Source organism: Marmota monax, unplaced genomic scaffold (assembly GCF_021218885.2).
Source record: "Marmota monax isolate L192 unplaced genomic scaffold, Marmota_monax_Labrador192_F-V1.1 WCK01_AAM20220418_F8-fsc00024, whole genome shotgun sequence".
In the NCBI taxonomy this organism is placed as follows: Eukaryota; Metazoa; Chordata; class Mammalia; order Rodentia; family Sciuridae; genus Marmota; species Marmota monax.
Window position 1 is genome coordinate 36,414,375 of NW_026695224.1, and position 26,634 is coordinate 36,441,008.

The 26,634-nt window shown below is 49.1% G+C and overlaps 1 protein-coding gene across 5 annotated transcripts; it reads left to right on the plus strand.

The window, feature by feature from the left end:
- Positions 1-1,764: 1,764 nt before the first annotated feature.
- On the plus strand, positions 1,765-26,122 carry LOC124086244 (AFG3-like protein 1). 5 transcript variants are annotated; one of them, XM_046434267.2, is made up of 17 exons: positions 1,765-1,944; positions 5,798-5,885; positions 6,501-6,569; positions 7,650-7,744; positions 8,607-8,756; positions 10,050-10,118; positions 10,709-10,833; positions 12,740-13,010; positions 16,623-16,760; positions 16,961-17,114; positions 18,977-19,084; positions 19,732-19,857; positions 22,531-22,641; positions 23,786-23,901; positions 24,407-24,607; positions 24,688-24,882; positions 24,958-26,122. In XM_046434267.2, the coding sequence occupies exons 1-17, from the start codon at positions 1,822-1,824 to the stop codon at positions 25,171-25,173; spliced, it is 2,355 nt and encodes a 784-aa protein (XP_046290223.1). In that variant the 5' UTR covers positions 1,765-1,821; the 3' UTR covers positions 25,174-26,122. The 5 variants fall into 5 exon arrangements, with proteins under 5 accessions (XP_046290223.1, XP_058431946.1, XP_046290224.1 ...); XM_046434268.2 differs by lacking the exon at positions 1,765-1,944 and adding an exon at positions 3,346-4,299; XM_058575962.1 differs by lacking the exon at positions 1,765-1,944 and adding an exon at positions 3,347-5,189.
- Positions 26,123-26,634: the final 512 nt, after the last annotated feature.

The following is a 26,634-nucleotide window of genomic DNA, read 5'->3' on the forward strand; positions in this document are numbered from 1 at the left end:
TGCTTTACTCTCTCTAGTTATAGAGTTCCCACCTTGTTGATGCTGTAAGACATGAAACAAACTCAGCCTTCTTCTGAATGATGGTGACATTCCAGCTCATTTTGCTGGCTCTGTTCTTCCAGCCACATAATCAACAAACATTCCATGCTCTATTATGGCATTTTGTCCGGGGATTGAATTCAGGGGCACTCCACCACTGAGCCATAGCCCCAGCCCTATTTTGTATTATTATTAGAGACAGGGTTTTGTGGGAGGCCATCCTCGCACCTGATTTATCTCCCTGGCTGGACGAGAGGCGCTTAGACACAGCTGTGTCAGAGCTATTCCCCATCCTTTTCCAGGTCCGAGGGCTTGCCCGTGCAGAGGCGTGCCTGGCCACTTCCCCGAAGACCCAATCGTCGCCCCTGACCTTGGGATGCTGCCCCCCTTAAGTGTCATTGGATGGGATTTTCCCTTGAATTTTTTGTTCCCCAATAAAAGTCCACTCCCTGGTGTGTTCTCTCCCTCCTGTAAACCTGGATACCGCATTAGGTGGCTGGAGGCAGGAGCTAGGAGAAGCCGTCCTGGAGCTGGTATTAAAAGTAATAGGATGATGGGCTGGGGATGTGGCTCAAGCGGTAGCGCGCTCGCCTGGCATGCATGCGGCCCGGGTTCCATCCTCAGCACCATGTACAAATGATGTTGTGTACGCAAAAAAAAAAAAGTAATAGGAGTCTTGTCTCTTTAAAACTGCCTAGCATTTACTCATGAATCGTACCTTCTTTCATGAAGCCAGCGCTGGTCGCGTGGCAGAGGGTTTCACTGAATTGCTTAGCGCTTCACCCATTGCTGAGGCTGTCTTTGATCTTGCGATCCTCCTCCTCAGCGTCCCCAGCCGCTGGGATTACAGGCGGCGGCACCACCACTCGGGCTCCATCGTGACACTTCAATGGCAAGTCAACAGAAGGGCTTTCAAGGGAGTAGTTATTTGTGAACTGGCCTTGACTTTTTATTATCTCGGATGGCCGCCACTGTAGAGACAGCAAAAGTCTCGCCATTGTAGAGACTTCTGCGTTTTGACTGCAAGTTATATCAACACTTCTAATCTGATGTCGAGGGTAATTGCTTTCTGCTCCTTTTGGTATTAGGGATGACAGTCGCATCCAGGGGCCTTTTCCTAAACCCTTGGGCTTCCAACACGTAACGGAAGCACACTGGTTTCAGGTGCTTTAGAAAGAACCTGGGAAAGGGAAAACGAGGCTGCTAAGAGGGACAGGGCCATGCCCCGGGAGACGCGGTCCAGAGGCCGCCCAGACCCAGGCTGGTCCGTCCCCGGTGCACAGCACTCGCAGGGGGCTCTCTGACGTCAGTCCGAAAGCCTGGCCGCACAGCGGCGGCCACACAGGAGTGGCACGACCACCACCTAACCACCGCGCGGCCCCGCAGGCGCCGGGGCGGTCCTCCTCTCTGGAGGTGCGTCGCCGCCGCACAGCGGCGAGGCAGCCTGATGGGTGTCCGCTCCGGGCGCGGATTCCCGCGGAGGACCCCGGAAAAGGGTGTCTGGGCGGTGCCCGGTCCGCCCTCGGCGCCCGGGCCGACTCGGATGCAGGGCAGCGCGGAATGGCGCCGCGGTCCAACCCTTAACAGTCAGGCGATGGTGCGGACGCCGGCGAGAGGCGGGCCCCGTTGCGCACTGGGGCCTCGTGCGGCGGCGCGCCCAGACCCGTCTGCGTCTGCACTGCGCATGCGCGAGCCCGGCAGCGCCTGGGGACTTGGGCAGCGGCGCTCCCTGACCTGTCTGCGTCTGCGTGCGCCCTGGCGGCGCGAGGTCGCGGGTGGGCGATGTCGCACCGGCTGGCGGCGGCGGCGGTTTGCAGTCGGGCGGTGACCGGGCCGCTTTCGGGGCTGTGGCGATGCGGCGCCACGGCTGGGGCTGGCGCCAGGGCCCTCGGCACCGCCCAGCAGGTGAGCAGGCGGGCGCTGCGTCGGGGCCTGGCGGGGGGCCGCGCTCGCCGTCGAGGTGACGCCATCCGCCGGCGCCGGCCACTGCCCGGACTGTGAGCCCCGCTCCCTCCGCGGCCCCGCGTAGTGCCACCCGGGCCCCTCCCGCAGAGTCGCCCTGCGAGCCAGGTCGATGGTGCACGTGAAGGTGTCGTGAACGGTTCGGGGTTCTCCGTCCCGCGAACCTCGTGGAGCCTCGTGGAGCCCGTCAGACCGCCCTCACCGTGGCTGGTGCTGCGGGAAGGCCGCTGCTGGAGCTCTGCCCCGCGGTCCAGCACGAAGGTGCTGGGTGGCCGTATCTTACAGAAGAGGACGAGCATGGAGCATTCCATGTTTTAAAGTTGTTTTACTTCTGTTTTGTCCAGCCTAGTGGACAGCAACCACATTGAATCTTGATCTAATACACTAAGGCAGTTTTTGGTTTTTGATTCTGGAAAGTTAGGTTTTCAGACTACAGTAAGATAGAAGGATGGCATGGGTTGATTTTTTTTTTCTTTTGTTATGTCTTAAAGAATGAATTTTTCACAGGGCGCGGTGGCCCCCGCCTATAATCCCAGCGGCTGGGGAGGCTGAGGCAGGAGGATCGCGAGTTCAAAGCCATCCTCAGCAACTTAACTAGACCCTAAGCAACTCAGCGACACTCTATCTCTAAATTAGATATTTTTAAAAGGCTGGGGATGTTGCTCAGTTGGTTAAGTACCTCTGGGTTCAATTCCTGATACAAAAAAAAAAAAAAGAACTTCTCTTTGTGTCTATTCTTTTGGGAGAACACACCTTAGTTTTGTCTCCCTCCCTATTATCAGTGTTCCCTCCCTGGAATCAGTGTTTGACCTGTGTTGCATGTCCACATTGTAGAGGGCTGTTCTGGTTGTTAACATGTTCAGAGTCAGTAGTATAGTGAGTATATGTGAATTGGTATAGCACAGGTGAGTCCTCAAGTCACTGAACTGTCGTGGACCTCCGTGTTTTTACATTGAAGAAGGAAGTTGGGTGGTCTTTGAATTCATTCCCAAGCTGAGTCATTCGTGCTTATCTATTAGGCAAACTTATCAGTTGACAGTTCACTAGCCAGAGAGTATGAGGGTGAAAAAGAGAGGTTGTAGCAATCTGCCTTAGAGTTGAAAGATGTACCTTAGCACTCAGTGCTCCTCAAGGGAAGTCTGTGTTCTTGAGGCTTCCATGTGGTCATTTTCATTCTACAAGCTGCCTGCACAGTCCTTGGGCCTTTAGAGTTTACATGGTGTGTAAAAGAGTAACCAGACAATAAACGAGTATACCTTGTTCTTGTGGAGTATATGGAGTATGAAGGAAAAGGAGGCAAAATCAGGGGAATAACGAGAAGGGAATGGAGGAGGGATGCATGTATGTGACTTGCTGCTTGGGGGGGAGGGGAGGCAGGCTTGTCAGGTGGAATAGCCAAGGCATTGCCTTAGGGTAGGTGCCGCTGGTGTGTTCTGTGTGCTCAGAGTGAAGAAGTGGTCAGTGAAAGGCAGTGCAGTCCGAGGTAGGGCCTTGTAAGCCTGGGAAGGTGTCAGCTGTGTGCTGTGTTGTGTAACTGACCTATAAGGGTCACCAGACTTGTACAAGAATGACTAGAAAGGGACCTTGATGTGCCCAGCTTCATGTCCTGGCTTTGCAGAAACCAATTTTAACAAGTTTTCTACTATTAACTGCAAGTTAATGGCAGAAACCAAATTTCAAGAAGGGGCGGGTAGCATGTACCTGTGATCCTAAGGACTTGGGAGGCTGAGGCAGTAGGATCACAAGTTCCAAACCTTGGCAATTTAGTGAGACCCTGTCTCAAAAAATAAAAAAGGCCTAGGGGTGTATTTTGGTGGCAGAATGCACCTGGGATCAATCCCTGGTGCCAAAAACAAATAAAAAAATCTGTATGTTTACATTTACAGTGAGAGCTACATTTGACCTGTTGTTTCCTACCAAATCACAGAACTAAATCATGATTTGAAACAGAGGAATTGGTTGTTTTATGAAGTTTTGGAGGCCCAAAGGGTCATATTTTCTACCTCTAGGGTATACACCTCTCAGTATCTATGAAATTAGTTACTAGTGCCAAAATTGCTTCCTACTTTGAGATGGTCTTAGAGAAACCAGAGAAGATTTGGGAACCAGAATTGTCATTGCACACCTCCTGCTACCAGTTGTCTTAATTTTTGCTTTTCTGCCTACTTTCTTAGGCCAGGTTGTAAGGATTGGATGAAGTCAGTAAGACGTATCTGGCCACTGTCCAGTAGTGACGTCTTGTACCTTTTGTCTGGATTCCCTGTTGACCCGCAGCTTTGGTTCCAGAGTAACGTCAGGGTAACATAGAGCCATTGTTTGTTGTTCAGTGTGTCGTGTACCATCCTCAAAAAAGGTGCTGAGAGGACTTGCTGCAGCAGAAGTCCTTGTCCACCTGACACTCTTTACTCTTGATGATGTGACATCATCACCTTTTCTACCAGTCTTTCCTTTCTGAACTTGCTTGTTTAGGTTTACCCTGATTTTAATATCTTTTTTATGGCTTATTTTATTTTTTAGTCCACTGAGGCTGTTGATAGGATGTTTGGATAAATAAATTAGCACTTTACCAATTGGGGAATGGGTTTACTTTAGAGTGATAGTCTACAGAGCTTGCTTCTTCCTCATGTTGACAGCTGAAATAACATGGGTGTTATCACCTATGGGTCTAGTTTCAGTATAATAAAATATTGGATACAATCCAAATTCTTCAGTTATGTTGGAATTTTGTTGAATACGTTAATACTGGGTTATTGAATGTGCTTAAATTTTTGTTTTTTTTAAAACAGTGTGTTGCCTTTTACTTTGGTAGTTTTTCTTGTGGCTTTTGAATTGAATTAATGAAAAATCTAAATTGCCTCTAGTTTTGTCCTTAACTCATGTATCAGGTAAGGTTAGCAGCTCATGGTAAAAATTGGCATTTTCCTCCCTGAGGGTTGAAGAAATACAGAGGTTCTAGAAAATTGTGTGCCTTCTTGACCTGACAGATATTAACCTCCTAGCTGATCAAACATAAATCATAAGATTCTTTCAGTATTTTTTCCTTATTATTTTGTTTTTTTATAGTGCTAAGGATCAAACCTAGGGCCTCATACATGGTAGGCAAGCACTCTATCACTGAGATATATCCTCCTCAAATTTTCTTTCCCCCCACCCCAATTCTGAGGATTGAATCCAGGGCCTCGAACATGGTAAGCAAGGGCTCTACCTCTGAGTAACAACCTTAAACCTTTTTTTTTTGTTTGTTTCTAGACAGGATCTTGCTAAGTTGCCCAGGCTGGCCTCCAACTTGATATCCTCCGTCCTTCTCCTTCTGAGTAGCAGGGATTATAGGCATGTGCTTTCAGGCCCAGCCTCAGTATTTTAATTTTGTGAGATTTGAGTCTTAGAATCATGTTTGGTTTTGAGCTGCATTAGTTAGGGTTAAGGCCTTATGCAAAAAATGGTGAGCTCCCTCTCCTGCTTTTGGATGCAGTAGCTGTAAAAATTCATCATGCATTTCTGCAGTGAATATACTTTATGTTTGTCCTGTTTCAACTGTTTTTTTTTTTTAATATTTATTTATTTACTTTAATTGGGTGCTGAGGATCGAACCCAGTGCCTCACATGTGCGAGGCTGGCACTCCACCACTGAGCTACAGCCCCAACCCTCAACTAGATTTTTAATGCATATTTAAGCAGATAAAGAAGGGCAGCAAGCTGATACTCAGCCCACATCCTGTCTCTTGGAACCACTGTGAGGAAATGCTGCACTGTGTTGCAATGGCAGGTCATCTGCTAATTCTCTGTCCTCTTTCAGTGCCACCAGGGGATCTGTTGTCAGAAGCTGGCTCTGCAGGGGAGACTGGCGCCATTTTCCTGGTGGCTGTGTTCAGAACCATCCAAAGGTACTTGCCTGTCTTTTCTAAGTTAGCAATATGAGGTTTACAGGGACCAGTGAAGCTTCTTCAGAGTGTCTCCTCCCACAGTGACTAAGCAGGGAGCAAGGGGCATGACAACTAGGAGGTTCCCCTTGCCGTCTTTCCTAGTTTGCATATTGAGCCACAATACATCATCTTCATGCCTTTACTGTTTTGATATCTAGAGAGACTGGAAAAAGAAACTCTTTTCAGAAGGAAGGTGCTTGGTGAATCTTTTGGAAGGCGTGGTAGTAAACCGTTATTTTGCATGTCTGATTTTGAGAGCCAGTGAAGCCTCGTATTTGAAAAGTAAACAGATGATATGATATGTAAGCTGTAGTCATCTTGGAGCACATTGAACCAGTTAGATCCCTGCTCTTCAGAGCAAGCTGTGGGCCCTGGCTTAGTGCTCTCAAAAGCACCTAGAGATCTGGCAGGGGCTCTCCAGCCCTATGCCAGTGTTAGGACCCTGGGCTGTGTGTTGAGTGGGGTAAGTAAGGAAGCAAGACTGAAGACAATGGCTCCATCCTGATTTGACTGTAGTGTTGCTTTTCTGAGTGGGACTTTTCTCTCAAAGTACTTCCCCTTCATTTTGTCTCTAAGGGTTTGAAAAATTCTTTAAGAGGAGTGGAAGAAACACAGATTCAGAAAAATCAACAGTGCCAAAAAAAGGTAAAAGGGTCAGTTTGATAAATCAAAATAAAGGTTCATCAACATCTAAAAAAATATTAAAATTTAAAAAAATAAATTACATCATGGCTTGATGATGTGGATTGGTTTTTGGGATCAGTGTAGTCAGTATTTGTCAGATTTGTTTCTCCTGCAAAAAGTTTCCTGCTGCTGGATGCAAGACAGGAGAATCACAAGTTCAAAGCCAGCCTTGGCAATGGGCAAGGCGCTGAGCAACTCAGTGAGACCCTATTTCTAAATAAAATATAAAATAGGGCTGGAGAGTGGCTCAGTGGTTGAGTGCCTTTGAGTTCAATCCCTGGTACCAAAAATAAGTGTTCTGCCTAGGTACCTGTGAGCATTAAGTAGGAAGAGATGGGTAGAAGCATTATGGGAGGTGTGCCGACATGTTTTGCTATGAACAGAACATTGTTTGAAAACTTGTGTTTTGTCCTAAAATTTGTGCAAAATTTTACTCTCTCATGATTCATTCTGCCCTTCCTTGGGTCCTCCTGGCCTTCTCTAGTCTTGCATGGAATTGTTTTGGATTGTTGGTGTGGCAGTGTATATGGAAGGGGGGCTACCTGTGTCCTGGCTTGTTTTGTCCTGGAACTTGTATGATTGCTGTAGAAGGGGCTCACAGGAATCCACCTCTAATGTTATCTACTGTCACAGAATGTACCCACGGGTCCAGGTTTTCCTGAGAGATGAACTCTGCCTGAGGGGAGGTGGCCTGTGTTCTGGTTCTCTGGAGTAGGGACTACCTGTGCCAGCCTACCTCTTGCTTTTCTTTCTTCCTTCCTCTCCCCTAATTACAGCCATGTTTATTAGCTAAAAATGATTTGTCATTAAAGCTCAGGTCTGAAGCCAGCAAGGGCAAATTGGAGGGATTTTAGATGTATCGGAAGCTACTTCTCAGCAGTGTCTCCTGGCATCTTCCTTTTCCTGTCTGCTGTTTGTTTCTGAAAGGCGCCAGGGTAATTAAAATTTTATGATGGAAAATGTTACTCTGTTCTCTGAGTCCTCTTTCTGTGAAAAAGTGTATATAATTATTTTCTGAAATCACACTTTGTTTTTTCCTAGAATCTGGTGAACTAAAGAATGCTGAGCCTGGAGGAGATGGAAACAAGAGAGGAGGGAGGCAGGATGACTTTGCCTGGTGGAAACGGATGCAGAAGGTTTGTGTGCATCTGAGTGTGCCAGACCCAGACTCCTGTCACTTCTCCAGGGGTGCTGTTGCTGCATGACTGAGACTGCATCGCCCTTGTCTCAGTCTGTTCCTGCCATGACAAAATACTTTAGATGGGATGGTTTTTAAATAGCTTGAAATTTATTGTTCATAATTATGGAAGCTGGGAAGTACAGGGTCAAGGTGCTGGCAGGTCCAGAGTCTGGTGAAGGCTTGCCCTCAACTAATAGATCGTGGTGTCTTGAACATGACTTCCTTCAGTGGGACCAGTACTGTGTCCTCATGTGGTGGAAGGGACAGACTTCCCTCGTGCCTTTTAGTAAGAGCACTAATCTCATCCATGAAATTGGAGCCCTTGTGGTGTCATCACCAAGTCCCTATTTCTTACTGCCATCACCTTGGGGGTCGAATTCCAACACACAGAGATGAGAAGAAACGAACTTTTTAAAACGTGCCAAGATTTCTGTCTGCACTTTGAGAGTTGCAGGTAAGAGGACATGCTGTGTGATGTTGCAGAGGCAGAGCTCTTGGTGGGTTTGCTGCTTCTCCTGGGGCCTCTGGTGAGCAGCAGGTTTGGTGTGCTGTTCACAGTGTGCAGGTCTTTCCTGCTGAGAGCAGCATCTGAGCTTCCCGCATGCCTGGTCCCCCTTGGGTACCATAGGAGGGCAGGGTTTGGTGACTGCAACATCTGAGAGGAGAGGTTTCCTTTTTCATGATGGCCCAAGGGTAGAGCTCTGGCTTAGCTGAGCCAGCCCTAGGTCTGATCTCCAGTATTGTGAAAAACAAACATACAATCAAAAGAGAGAAACACCTGCATTTAATTGCAAAATTTGTTATCTTTTCTTCCACAGGGCGAGTTCCCCTGGGATGACAAGGATTTCCGAAATCTGGCCATTCTGGGTGCAGGTGTATCTGTGGGATTTTTCTACTTCTATTTTCGAGATCCTGGAAAAGAGATCACCTGGAAACACTTTGTTCAGTATTACCTGGCCAGAGGTCTGGTGAGCGAACTTAGTCTGCCTGGGAAGGTGCTGTGGTGGTATGCCCTTGCAGGAGACAGGTGGTGCCCCAAGAGTCAGTCCTGCTGGTGGGTGTCCTTCATGGCTCAGTTTTGTTTTTCCAGGAGATACCCCAGCAGAACAGCACATCATGATGTCTTCTAAGACAGTCCTGTTTGTCTACTGATCTTTGACTTTTGTTCTCATTCCTGATTGGGGTTTTTTTTCCTTTCTCCTTACTTTCTGCTGCCAGCCACCCCTTGACAGTGGACTGTGGCTTGGTGACTGCAGAGGAGCATGTGGCACCAGCAGAGCCTCTCTTGTGTGTTTTTCCCTTGGGGTGCTGAGTTGGGTGAAGTATTGCTCAGGCCTCAGTGTAAACCCTGTGTGAGTAAGTGCCTTCCCTCTGTTGCCCTCAGAAGAGTGTTGGCTGGACCCAGGCATTATTAAGAGCTGAAATTTTGTTTGATGAAACTCCTGTTTCCCATTAAGGTTTGTGGCCACAGCCTTTGTGTCTAACCACAGGGCACCTGCCTATCTTCAGAGAGGCCCTTGGCAACTCTCCCTATGGTGGAAGGGGACAGAGCTGCTGCAGCCCATCCCTGTCTGTGGATCTTCTACCTGTAGGTGTGGCTGTGAGGGGGGTGAGACAAGTGTGGTGAGCCCAGGATGCCTTTCTGTGCATGGACTGGACTGCTCTCAGCACTTCCTTGAAGTCTTTTCCAAGTGTCTGACCTGACAGTGATGTGTTATTGTGGTGGGAAGGTTTGTAGGATTGAACATGTTCACCTAGTCACATGGCCCTAAGTCCTTGCTTTTGGAGCAGTGACGATATTGTTGCTGCATGTGAGAATACACATTGTGCCCTCAAGTTGCTTCTCTCGGATTGCTTCTCTGAGGGTCAGGCTAGCCTGCTGTGTGGTTGTGTGTGGTGGTGACCACAACTGGGGAGCCTGCAGGACTGCATTTCCACTCTGCTTGGCACTGCTTCCCTGTGCTGCCTTTAGCTGGCTGAACAGGGTGGGTCTGAATCAGTTGGGTTTAAGACTCTGCTGTAAGACTTATTCCTGTTTCTTTTGGGTTTTTAAGCCAGTCTGGCATGATAGTGCTCAGATATACCAGATTTTAGAAACTAGTCTTGAATTGTTTCCTGTTGATTAAAATGGAAATGAATTCAGGAAAACAAAGCTTGTACTGAACTGTGAGTGTGTGTGGGTGCAGATGGGCCTGGGCTGAACTGCCCAGGGTCTGCCTGAATGTCCTGCTTGGCCTAAGCCCTCTGGTTCTCTCTCCCAGGTGGACCGGCTGGAGGTCGTGAACAAACAGTTCGTTCGTGTCATCCCTTCCCCTGGGGCGTCTTCTGAGGTGAGGGCTAGGTTTCAGGCTGGGTCTCCACACATGGCTTCCCCTCCCCCAGTGACATAAAATACAGTTTTAATTTTTTTTTTTTAGTAAGATGCTTCCCCTGGTGTCCAGCAATCCCTGTTGATGTGATGGTTTATGTCATTGACCTGTGCACAGTCTTGCTTTCCAAGCAGGATAGGAACTCTTATGAGACTATAACCATGGTTCAGTTTTGCCAAGTAACATGTGGGAACCACTTGTCAAGGTTTGGGAAGAGGAAAGAATAAAAAGACAAAGACAGAAGGTCAAAGGCAGACCTCAGGCAGTTATCACAGCATTTCATCTAGAACTTAAAGCCTGTAATTTTGTGGGATCAGAAATGAGGGAATGTCTGCTGTTTGTGTAGTTACCATTGGAGCTTGCCACAGGGTGGGATTTGTCCATGTGTGGAGATAGGGGCTAGGAGAAGAGGCTTGGTTGGAAGAGAAGTTGGTAAATGGGAATGCAAGCTGTGGACAGGTGTGTGTGTGTGTGTGTGTGTGTGTGTGTGTGTCAGGGCGAGTCTCAGGGGAACACAGGGGTGCGCCTAAACTTGCTCTTGGTCTCTGCAGAGGTACGTGTGGTTTAACATCGGCAGTGTTGACACCTTTGAGCGGAACCTGGAATCTGCTCAGTGGGAACTGGGGATTGAGCCAACCAACCAGGTTGCTGTGGTCTACACCACTGAGAGTGACGGGTGAGTGGCACGGGTGAGGTGGACATGAGACACTTTATTCTTGGGCCTCTGATTCTGAACACAAAACAAATAGTGTTGAATCTCTTTTGGAATTTTTTTCCCCCAAGTATGTCATAGTATCTGCTAATCTTTACAGTGTCTGTAGTAAAAGAGTATATATTCATTTGGTCTGGCTTAATTTTTTAAATTTTGTGTTTATTTTTTTGAGGTGGAGTCTTGCCCAGGCAGATCTCAAACTCCTGGGCTCAAGAGATCTCCCTGCCTTAGCCTTCCAGTGAACTGTGTTGCAGATGCATGCCATGGTTTAGCTTAGGTCTTTTTTTTTTTTTTTTTTTTAATATTTATTTATTTAGTTTTCGGCGGACACAACATCTTTGTTTGTATGTGGTGCTGAGGATCGAACCCGGGCCGCATGCATGCCAGGCGAGCGCGCTACCACTTGAGCCACATCCCCAGCCCCAAGCTTAGGTCTTAATGAGAAGAGAATTGAAGCAAAGAAATATTTATCTAGGTAACCTTTAAAAAGCATTAAATGGGACGAATAAGACAAAGATGCTATGTGTTGTAGCACATTACTGTAGTGCAGATTCCACTGTGCAATAGAACCCTGTGGGAGTTCTTTGAAGGTGTGCTGCGATCCCTGCACCCTGACTCCCACTGAACCGTTGAGTCAGAAGTCCAGGTGAGCAGTCTCTGCTCACTTGCACACAGACAGACTTGCTTCCCACAGATCCTGCGTCAGCTTGCTCTCTGAACCTGCATTCCGCCCCCAGTGTGTTCCTGCCGTGCTTGTGGACTTGAGGGCAGGCCCATCTCTAATGCTCCTGTGTGCATCCCCGGACAGCACACAAGTGTTGTCCTGCTCTCATATTTACTACACAGGGACATGATTGCTCTGGCCCTTCCTCCAGCTTGGAAACTGAATGGGTAGAGTTTGAGCTCAGGCCCAGCTTTAGCCAGGAGGGTATGAAGAGTCGGTGTGGTGATGGCTTAGTTGGTTTCTTCTAGACAGGGCAGAGTGGGAATTGCAGTGAGGACGAGGAAGGTGAGTGCCTTACCATTTTTTGCTGCTGTGACAGAAAACCAGAGAGTGGGTAATTTGTAAAGAAAAGAAACTGTCTTACAGTCTGGAGTCCAAGGCTGAAGGGCCATATCTGGGCAAGGGTCTTTGCTGCATCATAATGTGCTGGGGAGAGAGGATGAGAAGGAGGGTAGGACTGAACTTTGCCATTTTTATGACTGACCCATCCCCCAGAACTAACCCACTTTTGTTGTGGTGACCTTCATCCCTTCATGAGGGCCCAGCCCTCACCATCAGTTGCCTTTTGAATGGCCTTCGCCTTATTCAGTTAGGTTCCAACGTGAGTGTGGGAGACGACATTCACACCATAGCAGTGAGGCAGACAGGGCTCTGGAGGTGACTTACAAGTGCTGGTGGGAGGCCTGCGGGGCCTCAGTCTCCTGGTGCAGCTCCTGAGTGTTCCTTGGGGTGCTGCGTATGGCTGACTAGGGTTTTGTTCTTACTGGCTCAGTTGCCAGGACTACTGGTTTTATGGGGGCCTATTTTCTTGGAGTTGAGGTGTGTTCTAGGAGCTGACAGTGACTAGAGCCACCTTGAGGGGTGGTGGGATTGGGCCTCTGGAGAGTGTAGGAGCAAGCATTGTGCTGTGGTGGGACTGGTCTGTGGACCTCACCTGTGAGGAGCTACATGGGCTCTGCAGCTCCTCCTGAGGGAGACGTGGGTCGGGGCAGCAGTGCTGTTAGAACTGGGGAGGCCGAATTTATAGACAGACCTTGACACTCTTCAAGAAGAAACTGCCCTTTTGTGCAGCAAATTCTAGAGTGGGTTACTCTTCCTGCTGAAGGTGATGCTGCTGACGTGATGAATGGTCTCCTTGGTTCTCAGCTCTTTCCTGCGAAGCCTGGTGCCTACTCTTCTCCTGGTTGGCATCCTGCTCTATGCTGTGAGAAGGGGTCCAATGGGGGCCGGGCGCAGCGGACGAGGAGGGGGCCTCTTCAGCGTTGGTGAGACAACAGCCAAGATCCTAAAGCACAACATCAATGTGCGGTTTGCAGATGTGGCTGGCTGTGAAGAGGCCAAACTGGAAATTATGGAGTTTGTGAATTTCCTGAAGAACCCCAAGCAGTATCAGGACTTAGGAGCCAAAATTCCAAAGGTACTGATTTCAGAAAACAGTCATGCTCTGAGTTCCAAGTCAAAGCCAAAGATTGCTGTTGTTCAGAGAATGAATATCAGACAAATGATTTTTCCTTGAGTTTATGTTTTACTAATAACAATAGAGGATGGAAATTTGTAGGACAGAACAGTAAAAATCCTCTTATCTTGTATACAGAGATATGATAAATTGTGGTATAAAGGTGTATTAAGAATTGTAATACAAAAAACAATAATTAAAAAAAATCCTCTTATCTGTCAGACTTGAGACCACAAGTCCTAAAATTCTATAACGTTAGGTCTATGAAATGGACATCGGAATATGTGTGATTTTTTTGTTTTTTTTTTTTTGAAATTTAAAACACAAGTGTACATTCCTTTACTGGTCTTCATTTAGAGCCAGTCATTGCTTTGAGTTTAGTTCCAGGGATCAAAATCCTTTGTTAAACTGGGTGTGGTGGCACATGCCACGTGTGGTGGCACTGCAGTCTGAGGCAGTACCTGTGTATTTTCGTGCATTCTGTCATACTTTCTTATCTATGCAGCTCAGGAGGCTGAAGCAGGAGGATCTGAAGTTCAAAGCCAGCCTCAACAATTTAGCGAGGCCCAAGCAACTTAGTGAGGCCCTGTCTCTAAATAAAATATACGAAGTGCTGGGGATGTGGCTTAGTGGTTGAGTGCCCCTGAGTTCAATCCTCCCCAGTTGCACCTCTGTTGAATTGTCCTGTGTGAACCACATCTTTTCTTTTCTTACCAGGGATTGAACCCAGGGACATTTAACTATTGAGCCACATCCCCAACCTTTTTTCTTTTTTATTTAGAGACCGGGTCTCGCTGAGTTGCTTAGGGCTTTGCTAAGTTGCTGAGGCTAGCCTTGAACTTGAGATCATCCTGCCTCAACCTCCCAAGTTGTTGGGGTCACAGGTGTGTGCCACCATGCCTGGCTGAACCACATATTTTCTGCAAGTTTGTTCTTCTCAGTAGAAGCAAGAACTTACTTAGGTGCAGTCTGAGGCAGTATCTGTGTATTTTCGTGCATTCTGACATACTTTTCTTATCTATGCAACTTGAAAACATTTTATAAGACAATTTTCCTTTATTCTTTAATTATTCAGAGCTTTCACCTTACTTTATTTACTTTTTTTTAAAAAAACCTCTTTTTAGTTATATATGAACACAGTGTCTTTATTTTGTTTATATATGTGGTGAGGAGAATCGAACCCAGTGCCTCACACATGGAAGGCAAGTGCTCTGCCACTGAGCCACAGCCCAGCCTTCACCTTAGATTTTGAAGGAGTTTTAAAAACTCTGTTTTGTTATTTTGTGTAATATCAAATTACAGAGTTAAAACAGGTAGCCTCCGTGGTCAGGTTTGGGAGCAGACACAGCTCTCTGGAAGGCTGGTGGACAGCACAGTGCAGGAGTATGCAGCCACACAGTGGTGTATCCTAGGGCTGGTGGCAGCCTGGGTGTCCTGAGAGGAAACCGCCCTGGCAAAGCTGGCTGCAGTACAGAGGGCCAGTCTGTCCACTGGTGCCTTTGTGTGGTCATGGACCCGTTTAGGGCTCGATGGAAGCTTGGATTTTTTTACCAGGAAGATTGGTATCCTGTGTGGTCACAGAAACTTCAAGTCCTCTCTGCTTTTCTGGACCAGGCTAGAAATTCCTGGTTGAGGTGGTGCTTAGATGACACTTAGGCCCTTTCAGTAGCTTTGTGTTCCCCCAATTCCTCCCTACAAATTGGGCACCACTGGACAGTTTGTTGTGATTAATATACAAAAAGATTAGCAACCATTGTGAACCAGGGATTCCAACCAGGACACTGGATGTGTCTGTTTTACAGTTGGTGTGTGTTGGGGCCAGAAAGCATGTGGGTGTGGCAGGTGCAGAATGGTTGCCTTCTGCTTCCTGGTGGAACTTTGCCAAGTCGCCACCCAGCTGCTTTGCACCTCTGTTGACAGCCAGGTGCTAGAGTGGGTGTGTCTCACACTTATTTTATATGGTTTGATCTGGGTGTTTGGATTTACTGGGGAAAATGTGTCTGATGGAAGGAGTGGGTAAAGGAGTCAGGTTCCAAGGGAGGCCTCTCACCCCAAGTATGAGTCCCCCTTCTCGGCCAGGCTGGGCTCCTGCGAGTGGAAGCTTCTGTCAGCCTGTGTGCTACATTATAGGCTGGTTTTCCCAAATCATCACTGCCCCCTGCTGGGAGTCTGTCATGAAGAATTGACTACACTCACATAGATGTGTTTCCTGCGCACAGGAATAGGACATGGCATGCCATGGATATGTCCTGCCCCTAGAATGTTCTTATGCCTGCAGGGATGGCTCCTGAGACTTTGTGTCCTGTCCCATGGCATATAAAAATCATCCATGTCATGGGCTATTATGTATCAGACCCATATGTGCCATGGAAAAGGAAGTGCTCTGTGACCACATTTGGAGGACGCAGGGCTCCACATCTTGTGGGTTTAACAGCTGGATGTGGTGTTCACGCCTGTAATCCAGCAACTCTGGAGGCTAAGGCAGGAGGATCACAAGTTCAAGAGCAGCCTGGGCAACTTAGCAAAACCTTGTCTCAAAATAAAAATGGGCTAGGGGTGTGGCTTAGCAGTAGAGTACCTCTGGGTTCAATCCCCAGTACCACAAAACAAAAACAAAAACAAAACAATAAAAAAAGATCTGATAGCAACCCAGCATTCTTCTTATTGGTACTAGGGGTTAAACCCAGGGCACTTTACCACTGAGCCACATCCCCAGCCCATTTTATTTTTCATTTTGAGTCAGGGTCTCACTGAGTTGCTTAGGGCCTTGTTAAGTTGCTGAGGCTGGCTTTGAACTTGTGGTCCTCCTGCCTCAGCCTCAGAATGCCACCATGCCCAGCTACTACAATCCAGCATTTTTGACTAGAAATGGAGCAGTCCATCCCCACCCTGTAATTCTCCTTTCAGTTTTCAGATATAACTGTAATCCATGAAATAAAAATGGAGTTGTGTGGCAGGGACGTGAATTAGTATCGTGTTTTGTTTTGTTTCCAGTATTGGGGATCAAACCCAAGGAGCTTTACCACTGAATCACATCCCAGCCCTTTTTATGTTGAGATAAGGTCTTGTTAAGTTGTTGAGGCTGGCCTTGAATCTGTGACCCTCTTGCTTCAGGCTCCTGAGTAGTTTTTGGATTACAGTTGTGCCACTGCCCTGGTGTGAATTGAATTTAAATCTTAAGCTTGAATAGAAAAAGGTAAGGAAAAGGTAGAAGAGCACATTGAACACAAAGATGTCCAACCTGAATACCTGGAGAAGTGCCTTTAAAGAGATCTGTGCCCTGCAGACCAACAAGGCAGCACAGCTGGATAGTCTTGCTGTGGCACAGTTCCACCAGATTGCCCTTGTGGTTCACGCCTGGTGGGCGTGAGAGCAGCTTGGTGGTAACCCCCACAGAATGTATTCCGGCCTTTGACCCAACAGCTCTGCTTCTGGAGTTCTTCCTGTAGGAAGCGTTAGGTCACGCAGGCTCCCATGTTCCATGTTACAGATTTCTAGTCAGAGCTGAGTGGGAAGTGGGGTTCATGTTGCATCTGTTCCCTGTGAGAGCCAAGTGTCTCTTGTTTGTTGCAGGGAGCCATGCTCACAGGTCCACCTGGTACTGGCAAAACACTTCTTGCCAAGGCGACTGCAGGAGAGGCCAGTGTGCCCTTTATCGCTGTGAATGGATCCGAGTTCCTGGAAATGTTTGTCGGTGTTGGACCAGCAAGGGTAGGTGAAAGGGTGATCAGCTTCAGAAGGTGCCAGCCACTTCTTGACGAGGACTGGTCACCTTGTTAGCAACAGACTGTGTGACGCTGACAACAAGCTGAGTGCATCCCACCTGTGCGAGCAGCAAGGACAGGGTCAAGGATGTGTTGCCACGCTGTGTGTGTGTGAGTAGCAAAATAGACTCTGGGTTCCTCTTCTAGGTTCGTGACATGTTTGCAATGGCCCGTAAAAACGCTCCTTGTATCTTATTTATTGATGAGATCGATGCAATTGGCAGGAAGCGAGGCCGCGGGCACCTTGGAGGCCAGAGCGAGCAGGAAAACACGCTGAACCAGATGCTCGTGGAGATGGATGGTGAGTGGACCCTTAGCAGGAGGCCCTCCTCTAGCCTCTTGTTTCTGGAAGGGTACTCCTCGGAAGAGAATCCCCAATGCCTCTATTTTAAGGAAGGCTACTCTCAGGCACACAGTGGAGAAGGCCGTATGGATCCATGTAGCGGCCCCCACTGTGCAGGGGCAGAGTGAGGCAGATGCGCTTCTCTGGGTGGGGGAAAATCAGCTGAGGAGACCAAGCAGACGAATGTCAGTCACACCACGGATGGAGCAGAAACAGCCGTGCTCTTCCTGCTTGGTGTCTTGTCCCCCCGACTACCTGGGTGTTTCCTTCTCGGGAAGGTATGTTTAACATATAAGCCAGGTGTTTCTTTTTCTTCTGTTTTGTTTTTTCATACAACTGGGGCATTCTAGTACTGAGCTACATCCCCAGTCCTTTTTATTGTTTCATTTTGAGACAGGGTCTCAGTAAGTTGCCCAGGCTGACCTCAAATTTGTATCTTCCTCCCTCAGCATCTTTGGGAGTTTTGGTTACAGGGTGTCACTGTGCCCAACTTATGCCATTTTTCTGAATTTGGAAAAGCTTTCATTGGCTCTTTGGCTTCAAAGGTTAGAGGGTCAGGTTGGGTCCCTAAGACCACCCCTGACTTTGATTTTTTTTCCAGAGTCACAAGCTGATCCTGTAGTTGAAAAGCTGTGTTTCTTCACAGTGAAAGTACGTGCAACAAAACCAACCAGGAGGGCCAGGTGCGGTCAAAACCTGTAATCCCAGCGGCTTTGGAGGCTGAGGCGGGAGGATCAAGAGTTCAAAGACAGACTCAGTAATTTAGCACAGCCCTATGCAACTTAGCGAGATTCTGTCTCAAAAAAGGGCTGGGGATATGGCTCAGTGGTTAAGTGCACTTGAGTTCAATCCTTAGTACCAAAAAACAAAACAAAACAAAAAAAAAAACCCAAGGCGGAAGGTACATAGGGCAGGTCTAGGGGAAGCCAGGCACAGCTTCCAGAGTCCTCCAGAATGTGACAGCACGTTGAAGTGGTGTTGACCTGGGAGCCGGTGAGAGACTCAAGGCTCTAGGGTTTCACTGGGTGCTGGTCATGTGGGTACCCTTTGTCTGGCACATAACAGGATGCTCCAGAGGAGGGCAGGTGTTCATAGACCACATTGTTGCAATTTGGGTACAGGGAACTTGTCTTGCCAGGGGATGGTGGGAATGCTCCTAGAGACCCATCCCCCAGGGATCAGCTATTTGCTGATGTTAGAGGTGGCCCTGTCTGAGGATAGCAGTGACGCCTGGGTTCCTATTTTTCTGTGTAGGCCAAAATTGCTTCCAAAGTCTTTTATTGTCTTCAGAGTCTAACAGCAAATGTGCTCTCTTCTGGAGGGCTGGACTGGAGAGGACTGTGGGCAGGAGTGGGTGGACGCCTTGCCACCATCCTGTGCCTTCTTCCTTGGTTAGCATCCCTGTTCTTTGCTCCTCCTCGCCCACCCTTGGGTAGTGCTGCACTGTGGTCTTGCTGAGCATCATGTGGGGTTGGGCAGGGGGAACCAGGAATGAGTGGTGAGGAGATCCAGGTGCTGGGACTTCCCACAACCCTGAGGTGGGCTGTAGAGTCTTCAGTTAGCTGAGGCATATCTGGCTTCCTGCTGGCAGAGAGGCACTCAGCTGACACAGGAGGGGACAGACTGCCAGGAGCCAGGGTGAGTGACACTGCCCAGGAAGCAGAGAGGATCCTCAGTCAGGTTGGGCCAGCCAGCTGGGCAGGGCCTCCTGCCTGCCTGATAGCCCTTGCAGTGTGGTGTGGAGTGAGCAGAGGGAAGCAGCAAGGGAAGGAGATGTGTTAGCCTGGGTCTTCCTTGGGCTCACCTGGTTCTCTCTCCAGGGTTCAACTCTACCACCAATGTGGTGGTGCTGGCTGGCACCAACCGCCCTGACATCCTTGATCCAGCCCTGACGCGGCCCGGCCGGTTTGATCGCCAGATTTACCTTGGTGAGTTGCTTAGGTACCTGGGTTTGATCCTCAGCCTCTGGGGTTAAAAATTGGGTAGATTGTTCGCTGCATATTTGGAGACAATTTTGATGGGGATCCTGAAGTAAGTAAGATAATATTTTGAAAATGTGGAGATACTCAACTACCCCATGGTGCTGCTGTGTTATTATGTCAAAATGTCACTGCAGTGCATGTAGGTGGGCATTATGTAGCAGATTTGTACTCTCCAGCTTTTGTTTTTGTACCAAATTATAAAAAATAGTTTAGAAGACAAAGAGTTTGTACCTCGCCCTTCACCCTGACAACACGCTGTCTTTGTCTTCCCTGACACTTTCCCACTGGGACACTAGTCCGTGTGGGTGCCATGGGCAGCAGGGCAGTGCTCATTTTCCTTGCTGTCTGGTTGGTTACATGGCCTGGAACTGGATTTAACATTGGTCAAGGCGGTTAGGGTGTTTCATTGAGCTGAAGAGCTAAACACACATGCACTTTGATCTGTCCTGCCATTGCACCCTGGCTCCAGCCAGATGACAGTGGCAGAGTGTGCTCCTGGCTGGCCTTGCAGTTGTGTGAGGTGACTGTTGGGGACCCGACTCTGAAGTCCAGTGAACACAGAGCTTGTGTGTGTCTCCCTATTTCTTCACTAGGCCCCCCTGACATCAAAGGCAGGTCCTCCATCTTCAAGGTCCACCTGCGTCCTCTCAAGCTGGATGAGAGCCTCAGGAACGATGCCCTGGCAAGGAAGCTGGCAGCACTCACTCCAGGCTTCACTGGTGAGTGTTGCTGGGCTGAACTGCACCCGCCAGGAGCCAAGTACGCCCAGAACTGATGGCAGTTGGCAGGTGTTTTCTGTGCCTTTGTATTTGGTCCTGGCAACTGTCCACTCTGGTCTGTAGAACATTGAACCTGTTAAGACATTCAGAGGCCTTGGGGATCTTCTCCCCACAGCCTATTGGTGCCTGCTTGAGTTTGTTTTTAATTCTGTTCAGACTTAGTAAGGAACGAAAACTGGAGTGAAGACACATCACACTTTGGGATGCTTCCTCTATGTTTCTGTAGCAGAAACCCAGTCTCTTGTGATAACATTCTTATTTTCCTGCCAGAGTGGTCTGAACCCTAGGCATGGGTGCGGACCTTTCAAAGGGCTTCCTGCCTACTCACCCCTGTGAGCAGCCTTTTGTAAGCTTTAGTGCCTCATCAGATTTGAGCAGTCAGAGGAGAACCAGAGAAATTGGAGCTACGGCAAAGGAATTTAACCACTCCATAGAGCGGAAAGGAACAAGAGTGAAAAGCAAAGCCTAAGGGCCTGTGGTGCATTGCTGCAAGGACCAGCATGCGTTGTGGAAATTCCAGGACAGTCGAGGGCCTGGGGCAGAAAGAAAGTTCAGAGCAATAGTGGTTCAGAACTTCCCAAGCTGGATAAGACCTGAACCTGCACATCTGAGAAACTCTGAACTCAGAAGTATGAATAGGTTCAGAAGAGATCCAGAGAGACACATCATAATCCATCTGTTAAAAGCCAAACATGAGAGAGTCTTGAAAGCAATAGGAGAGACAGACATGGAATGAAGGAGTCACAGCCAGCTTCTCTTCAGGAACTGTGTAGGCCAGAAGGCACTGACAAGAGGTACAGGGTGCCAGAAGAAAATGTGTCATGGGGCTGGGGTTGTGGCTCAGTGATGGGGCATTTACCTAGCACGTATGAGGCACTAGGTTCAGTCCTCAGCACCTCGAAAAAATAAATTAATGGGCTGGGTTGTGGATCAGTGGCAGGGCGCTTGCCTAGCATGTGTGAAGCACTGGGTTTGATTCTCAGCGCCACATATGAATAAATAAAATAAAGGTCCATTGACAACTAAAAAAAAAAATTAAAAAAATAATAAAACTCAGGTTTTGTGTCCATCTACAACTAAAAAAAATTGAAAGAAAAATTGGTCAGCTGAGAATTCTATATCTATATCAAGAATGAAAGAGGAACTGTTACGTTGTAGATTTTAAAGACAATGAAGGAGTTTACTAGTAGGCCTCCCCTGTGAGAAATGTTGGAGGAAGCTTCAGGCTTTAGGTTAGCAATGACAGTGACTGAAGTCATGTGAAGAAGTGGCACTAGCAAAGGAGGATAATCAAGGCCAGTATTGTTAGGGTTTATAGTTTTTTTATAGCATTTAAAAAACAAATGCATGAAACTCATTATAGATGAATGCTAATGAGCACACAGTGTATAAAGATGTGGTCTGTGAACATTATGCACAGGGGGAAGGAGGAGATATAGCGGACAGAAGTTGAAATTCAAGTAGAACTATAGAGGACCCCTTGTAAAAGGACAAAGTGGGACTCTCACTGCCCTATTTCAGAACTTCTCATAGAAGTGTGGCAAACAACACTGTGGTCCTGGTACAAGGATAGACATAGACCACTGAATGGAGTTAAAAGTCCAAATAGAGGGTGGGGAAAAAGTCCAAATAGAAACCCACCTGTGCATTTATGGTCAGCTGGTTTTTGACAAAGGTGCCAAGAGCATTCTGTGGGGAAAAGATTAGTCCCTTCTACAGAAGTCCTGGGACTACTGGATTTCCAAGGAGGTGTTAGACCCCTACCTGACATCATATTGAAAAACAAGCTCAAAGTGGATAAAACATATTTAAGAGCCAAGAGTGTCGTAATTTGTGACAGCTAAAAAGCAGAGCCACCTCGGTGTCCACTCATGGTGAGCAGATGAAGAACAAGGGCATAGGAAAGGACGCTTTCATCTGTAAAGAAATGAAGTACCCAGCTGGGCACAGTGGCACACGCCTATAATCCCAGCGGCTGGGGAGGCTGAGACAGGAGGATCGTGAGTTCAAAGCCAGCCTCAGCAGTGGTGAGGCTCTAAGCAACTCAGTCTTTAAAATAAACACAAAATAGGGCTGGGGATGTGGTTCAGTGGTTGAGTGCCCCTCAGTTCAATCCCCTGTATCAAATAGAAAAAAGAACAAGAAATGAAGTACCCGTATTTGCTACAGCATAGACGGAGCTGTAAAATGTGCTCAGTGAAGGATGCCAGGCACAGAAGAGCCACATCTGACATGACCCCAGTGATAGGAAATGCTGAGAATGCAGATCCGTAGGTGGGTGGGTGGGAGTGGGATTAAGTGTGAACAGGCATGGGGTGTCTCAGGTATGGGCAGTGTCCTATAACTAGATTGTGCCCTAGTCGCACAATTTGATTTTACTAAAAACCAGTGACGTGTATGCCTAAAATACACACTTGTATGGTATGTGAATTATTTATTAGTAAAGTTGTATAACCAGGAAATTTGGCTAAAAATAATGACGAATGATGAAGTGGTTCCCGTTACCTTGCAGTTTTCCTCTAAAGTTTAACCCTGGCCTCTACCTTTAACACACCTCATCTGGGTGTCACTGTAGCTGTCAGGGAGCACTGACCATCTCTTCTTCCTGGTCAGGTGCTGATATCTCTAACGTGTGCAATGAAGCAGCCCTGATTGCTGCCCGCCACCTGAGTGCTTTTGTGCAGCAGAAGCATTTTGAGCAGGCCATTGAGAGAGTCATCGGAGGTGAGCCCATCTGCCCCTGGGGAGGAGAGGCATTTCCAGCTCTGCTCCTGGCAGGCCCCCCCCAGCCCAACCTCACTTTTGCATAGGGAGACATGATTAGTTTTCTAAGCCAAAATTTGGGTCTGTGGATCTCCCAGCAGCTTTCCTGCCCTTGGGACTGTGTGCAGTCCATCTAAGGGTCAGTCTTAGATGTGGAAGGCAAAGCAAGTCCTCCCTGAAGGGAGGGGAGGAAGACAGAACGAATGGCAAGTCTTGGGAAGCCTTTGGGAGCTCTCTTGGCACAGCACTGCTGAGGAGTGAGTGTCAGTGTCTTCTTCAGCTTGGCGGGTAACTACCATCTTCAGCCAGCAGTGGGTGAGACAGTCTCCTGCAGTTTGGGGAACCCCAGGACTCAGCTGGGCCAGGCAGGTGGCAGCTGGAGGTAGCAGTGGGTCAGGGTCTTCTAGGGCCACCAGAGTTGCCAGAGGCTGCATGGGCTGGCCTGGCTCTTCTTGGTGCTGTTCCTGGAAATGGAGATTATAGAGGCAGCAGTAGCACATCCTTATGGTCCTGCCCCATGCTGAGACCCACATCAGCCAGCTGGGAGGTTATCCTTGAGCTTCGTTTTCATTTGTTTTTTTTTTTTTGTTTTTTTTTTTGACACATAATATCTACTAAATAGCTCAAAGCAAAACCCAGAATTTGTCAAGGGCATTCTGGGGGCTGATGACCCTTGCAGCTCAACATGTGCTGCTCTTGTTTGCTTCTCTGTCCTGTCACTGTGGGGCTGGGCTGTGAGATCTTTGGGAACTGCCCTCTTGTTCCACCAGGCTTGGGTTTTGCCTCTTGTCATGCCCCAGAAAGGACACAGCACCTCTGACTCACATTGGCTCACAGCTGCTGCTTGAAGCAGCCTGTGCCTGAGGAGTGGGAAGTAGGGTGGGGCCTGGAGGTTGGGTGGGAATGTCCCCCAGAACTAGGACATAGCATGGAGCTACAGTTTGGGGCAGCCCAGGCCTCTCTGCCACCTTCTGCCCTAGAGGGAGGGACTCCCAGGTGGGTGTTGGGAATCAAGTGTGGCAGCAGATCCAGGCCCTCAGTCTGGTGGGGTGTATGTTGGGCTTTTTTCCCCTGCCTCTCACTCACCTGGGAATGTGATTTGTAGGCTTTGAGAAGAAGACTCAGGTCTTGCAGCCCAGTGAAAAGACAACCGTGGCCTACCATGAGGCAGGGCACGCAGTGGTAGGCTGGTTCTTGGAGCATGCAGACCCCTTGCTGAAGGTGGGTCTCTTGTGCTGAGTGTGTCTGCCCGTGGAGCCTAGGTGTTACCTGCTCGTGTGCCTGGCGATCCAGCCAGTTCATGTGGGCACAGCCCTCCTGGGGGTGACCCTTTCATTTTTCAAGGCATGTGCTGGTCTTGAGTCTGTTAGATTCCTTGTGGGGGCAGGGGGAAGAAGCATTAGGAAGGCAGAGCAGGGTGTGTTGGCTCTAGGTTGGGCCTCAGCCACTGACTCCGAGAAGTCAGTCCAGAACTTGCTTTGCTCCTGAGTGTTGGATTTGATCCCTGTCAGAAGAGGTTTCCATAGCAACCTCTTGGGCTGAGCCCCTAGGCAGGGCCAGTGCATTTCTCAGGGTGACACTTCCTGTCAGTGGTGGGGCTGAGGCCCAGGGCTCTCTTCTCCAACTTGTAAGGGGTGAGCCCCTGGCCAGGGCTGTGAGAGGGTGTGTCTGGGCTGCACTGGGGTGCTGCTGGGGGACTGACGAGCTTGTGGCCCCTCTTTTGCAGGTGTCCATCATCCCCCGGGGCAAGGGGCTTGGGTACGCCCAGTACCTTCCCCGTGAGCAGTACCTCTATACGCGGGAGCAGCTTTTTGACCGCATGTGCATGATGCTGGGCGGCAGGGTGGCTGAGCAGCTGTTCTTTGGGCAGATCACCACTGGGGCTCAGGATGACTTGAGGAAGGTTACCCAGAGCGCCTATGCCCAGGTAAAGAGCAGCTGTCCTGTGAGTGGCTCTTGGTGGCTGTGTTGGGGGCGGCTCACCCTCTGCTCCTTTTGTACTTGCAGATTGTGCAGTTTGGGATGAGTGAGAAGCTGGGCCAGGTGTCCTTCGACTTCCCCCAGCAAGGTGAAGCCCTGGTTGAAAAGCCGTACAGTGAGGCCACTGCCCAGCTCATTGATGAGGAGGTCCGGCGCCTCATTGGCTCTGCCTACGACCGCACCCTGGAGTTGCTGACTAGGTGCCGGGAGCAGGTGGAGAAGGTGAGGGGAACCTATGGCCAGGGAATGGGAGGGAGTCCCCTTGTAGCAGCCTGACAGATGGACTGTCATCTCCAGGTAGGCAAGCGGCTCCTGGAAAAAGAAGTGCTGGAGAAGGCCGACATGGTGGAGCTGTTGGGCCCTCGGCCCTTCATGGAGAAGTGCACCTATGAGGAGTTCGTGGAGGGCACTGGTAGCCTAGAGGAGGATACATCCCTTCCTGAGGGCCTGAAGGGCTGCAACCAGGGACGGGAGGAGGGGGCACAGCAGCACTTGCAGGAGAGCCCTGCCTAGCCTGTGTGCAGCCACCTGCAGTCACGATGGCTGGGCTCCCAGGCAGCAGCTGCTGCCCAGAGCTTGTGCAGAACAGCTGCCAGAGTAACGGGAAAACAGATTAAAATAAGGGACAACCCCAGACAGACATTTAGATCAGGTGCTCACAGTCTAGAGAGGAGAGGGAGGGGAGTTGGCAGCCACCAGAGAGGAGGTGGCTGGAGGGGCAGAAGCGGTTCTCCAGCCCTTGGACCTCATTCCTAGGGTGACTTTGGTCAGAGGGAGAGACATCTGGGCTCTGACCCATGGGAGCCAAGGAAGGACAAGAATCTTCCTGGGGAGCCCTGGGTGTAGTGGCCACTAGGAATCTGGATCTTGTGGTGGAGACAGGCCCTCAGTGTCCTAGTGAGCCTGTCCGTGGGGAGATGTGAAGGTGGGTTGTCTCAAAATGGCTTGGAGGAAGAGTCTGGCCCAGCACAGACACCCCAAGGTTTGGTGAGGTAAAGAGAAGGAAGTGGTAAGCCAGTTAGTTACCAAGGACATCTGGGTCCACAGTGGCCATTGTGTGGGGGAGAGTGGTTGTTTGGTAACCAAAAAGGAAACGTCACCACACTTGCATCCCTGAGTTGAAGGCAGGGGTCATACGGCGCCATCTGGGGCCTGGGCCCTGTGGCAGCAGCAGCATCGTTTAAGCTTAAGGGAGACTTGGGCTCTCACCAGAGCCTTGCCCAGGGTGGGCATGCCTTACTGACCAAGATGAGTAGAGACTCTGCTTTCCCCAAAATCCCTTGTGTTGAGGTTTAGGGGAGGATCTGCGCTGATCCCCCATGGCCTCCCCACAGCCCTGAGGGAGGGTTTGTAGGGCCTTGAAGCCTCTGCAGATGCCTCCTCTATTAATCCTCTTCTGTGTTTTTCAATAAAAAGAAGACTGGTTCTGGGTCATGGGCTCCAGACCTCATGATGCCCTGAATTGAAAGTGTCCCCCTCTTTCCTTGGTCCTGGGGTTTGAGGACCCCTACTGTTGGGGCTCAGCGTGACTGAATGGGCCTTAGTGAAAGTGGGCTTCCTCCTGTATCACAGGTGTGGGTGTGAGCCATTCCAGCTGGCAGGCGCATCTGGCAGGCACATCTGGCGTAGCTTGGCTGTTGGCCAGTGTCCTGGGTGCCCATCTGAGAGGAGGTTCCGCTTGCTGCCCCACACTCCAGACCCTGGCCAAACTCTGACTTTCTAGGGACTGGCACTTTCAGCTTTCATAGATTGTAAAATGTACATTGTTGAATTTTTTAAATCTCAGGCTCCACCTAGATCATGGTCTTCACCAAACCCAGATGAGTTGAGGCATTTGGGGACTTCTTGGGTTCCCTTTGATGGAGGCCAAGGGTGCTCCCTCAACTCCAGAGGCCCCCATGGTAGGGCCTCCAGGGTCCAGTCTGCCTTGTGCATTCAGGTCCTCAGGCCTCGGCACCTCTTTCTAACCACACC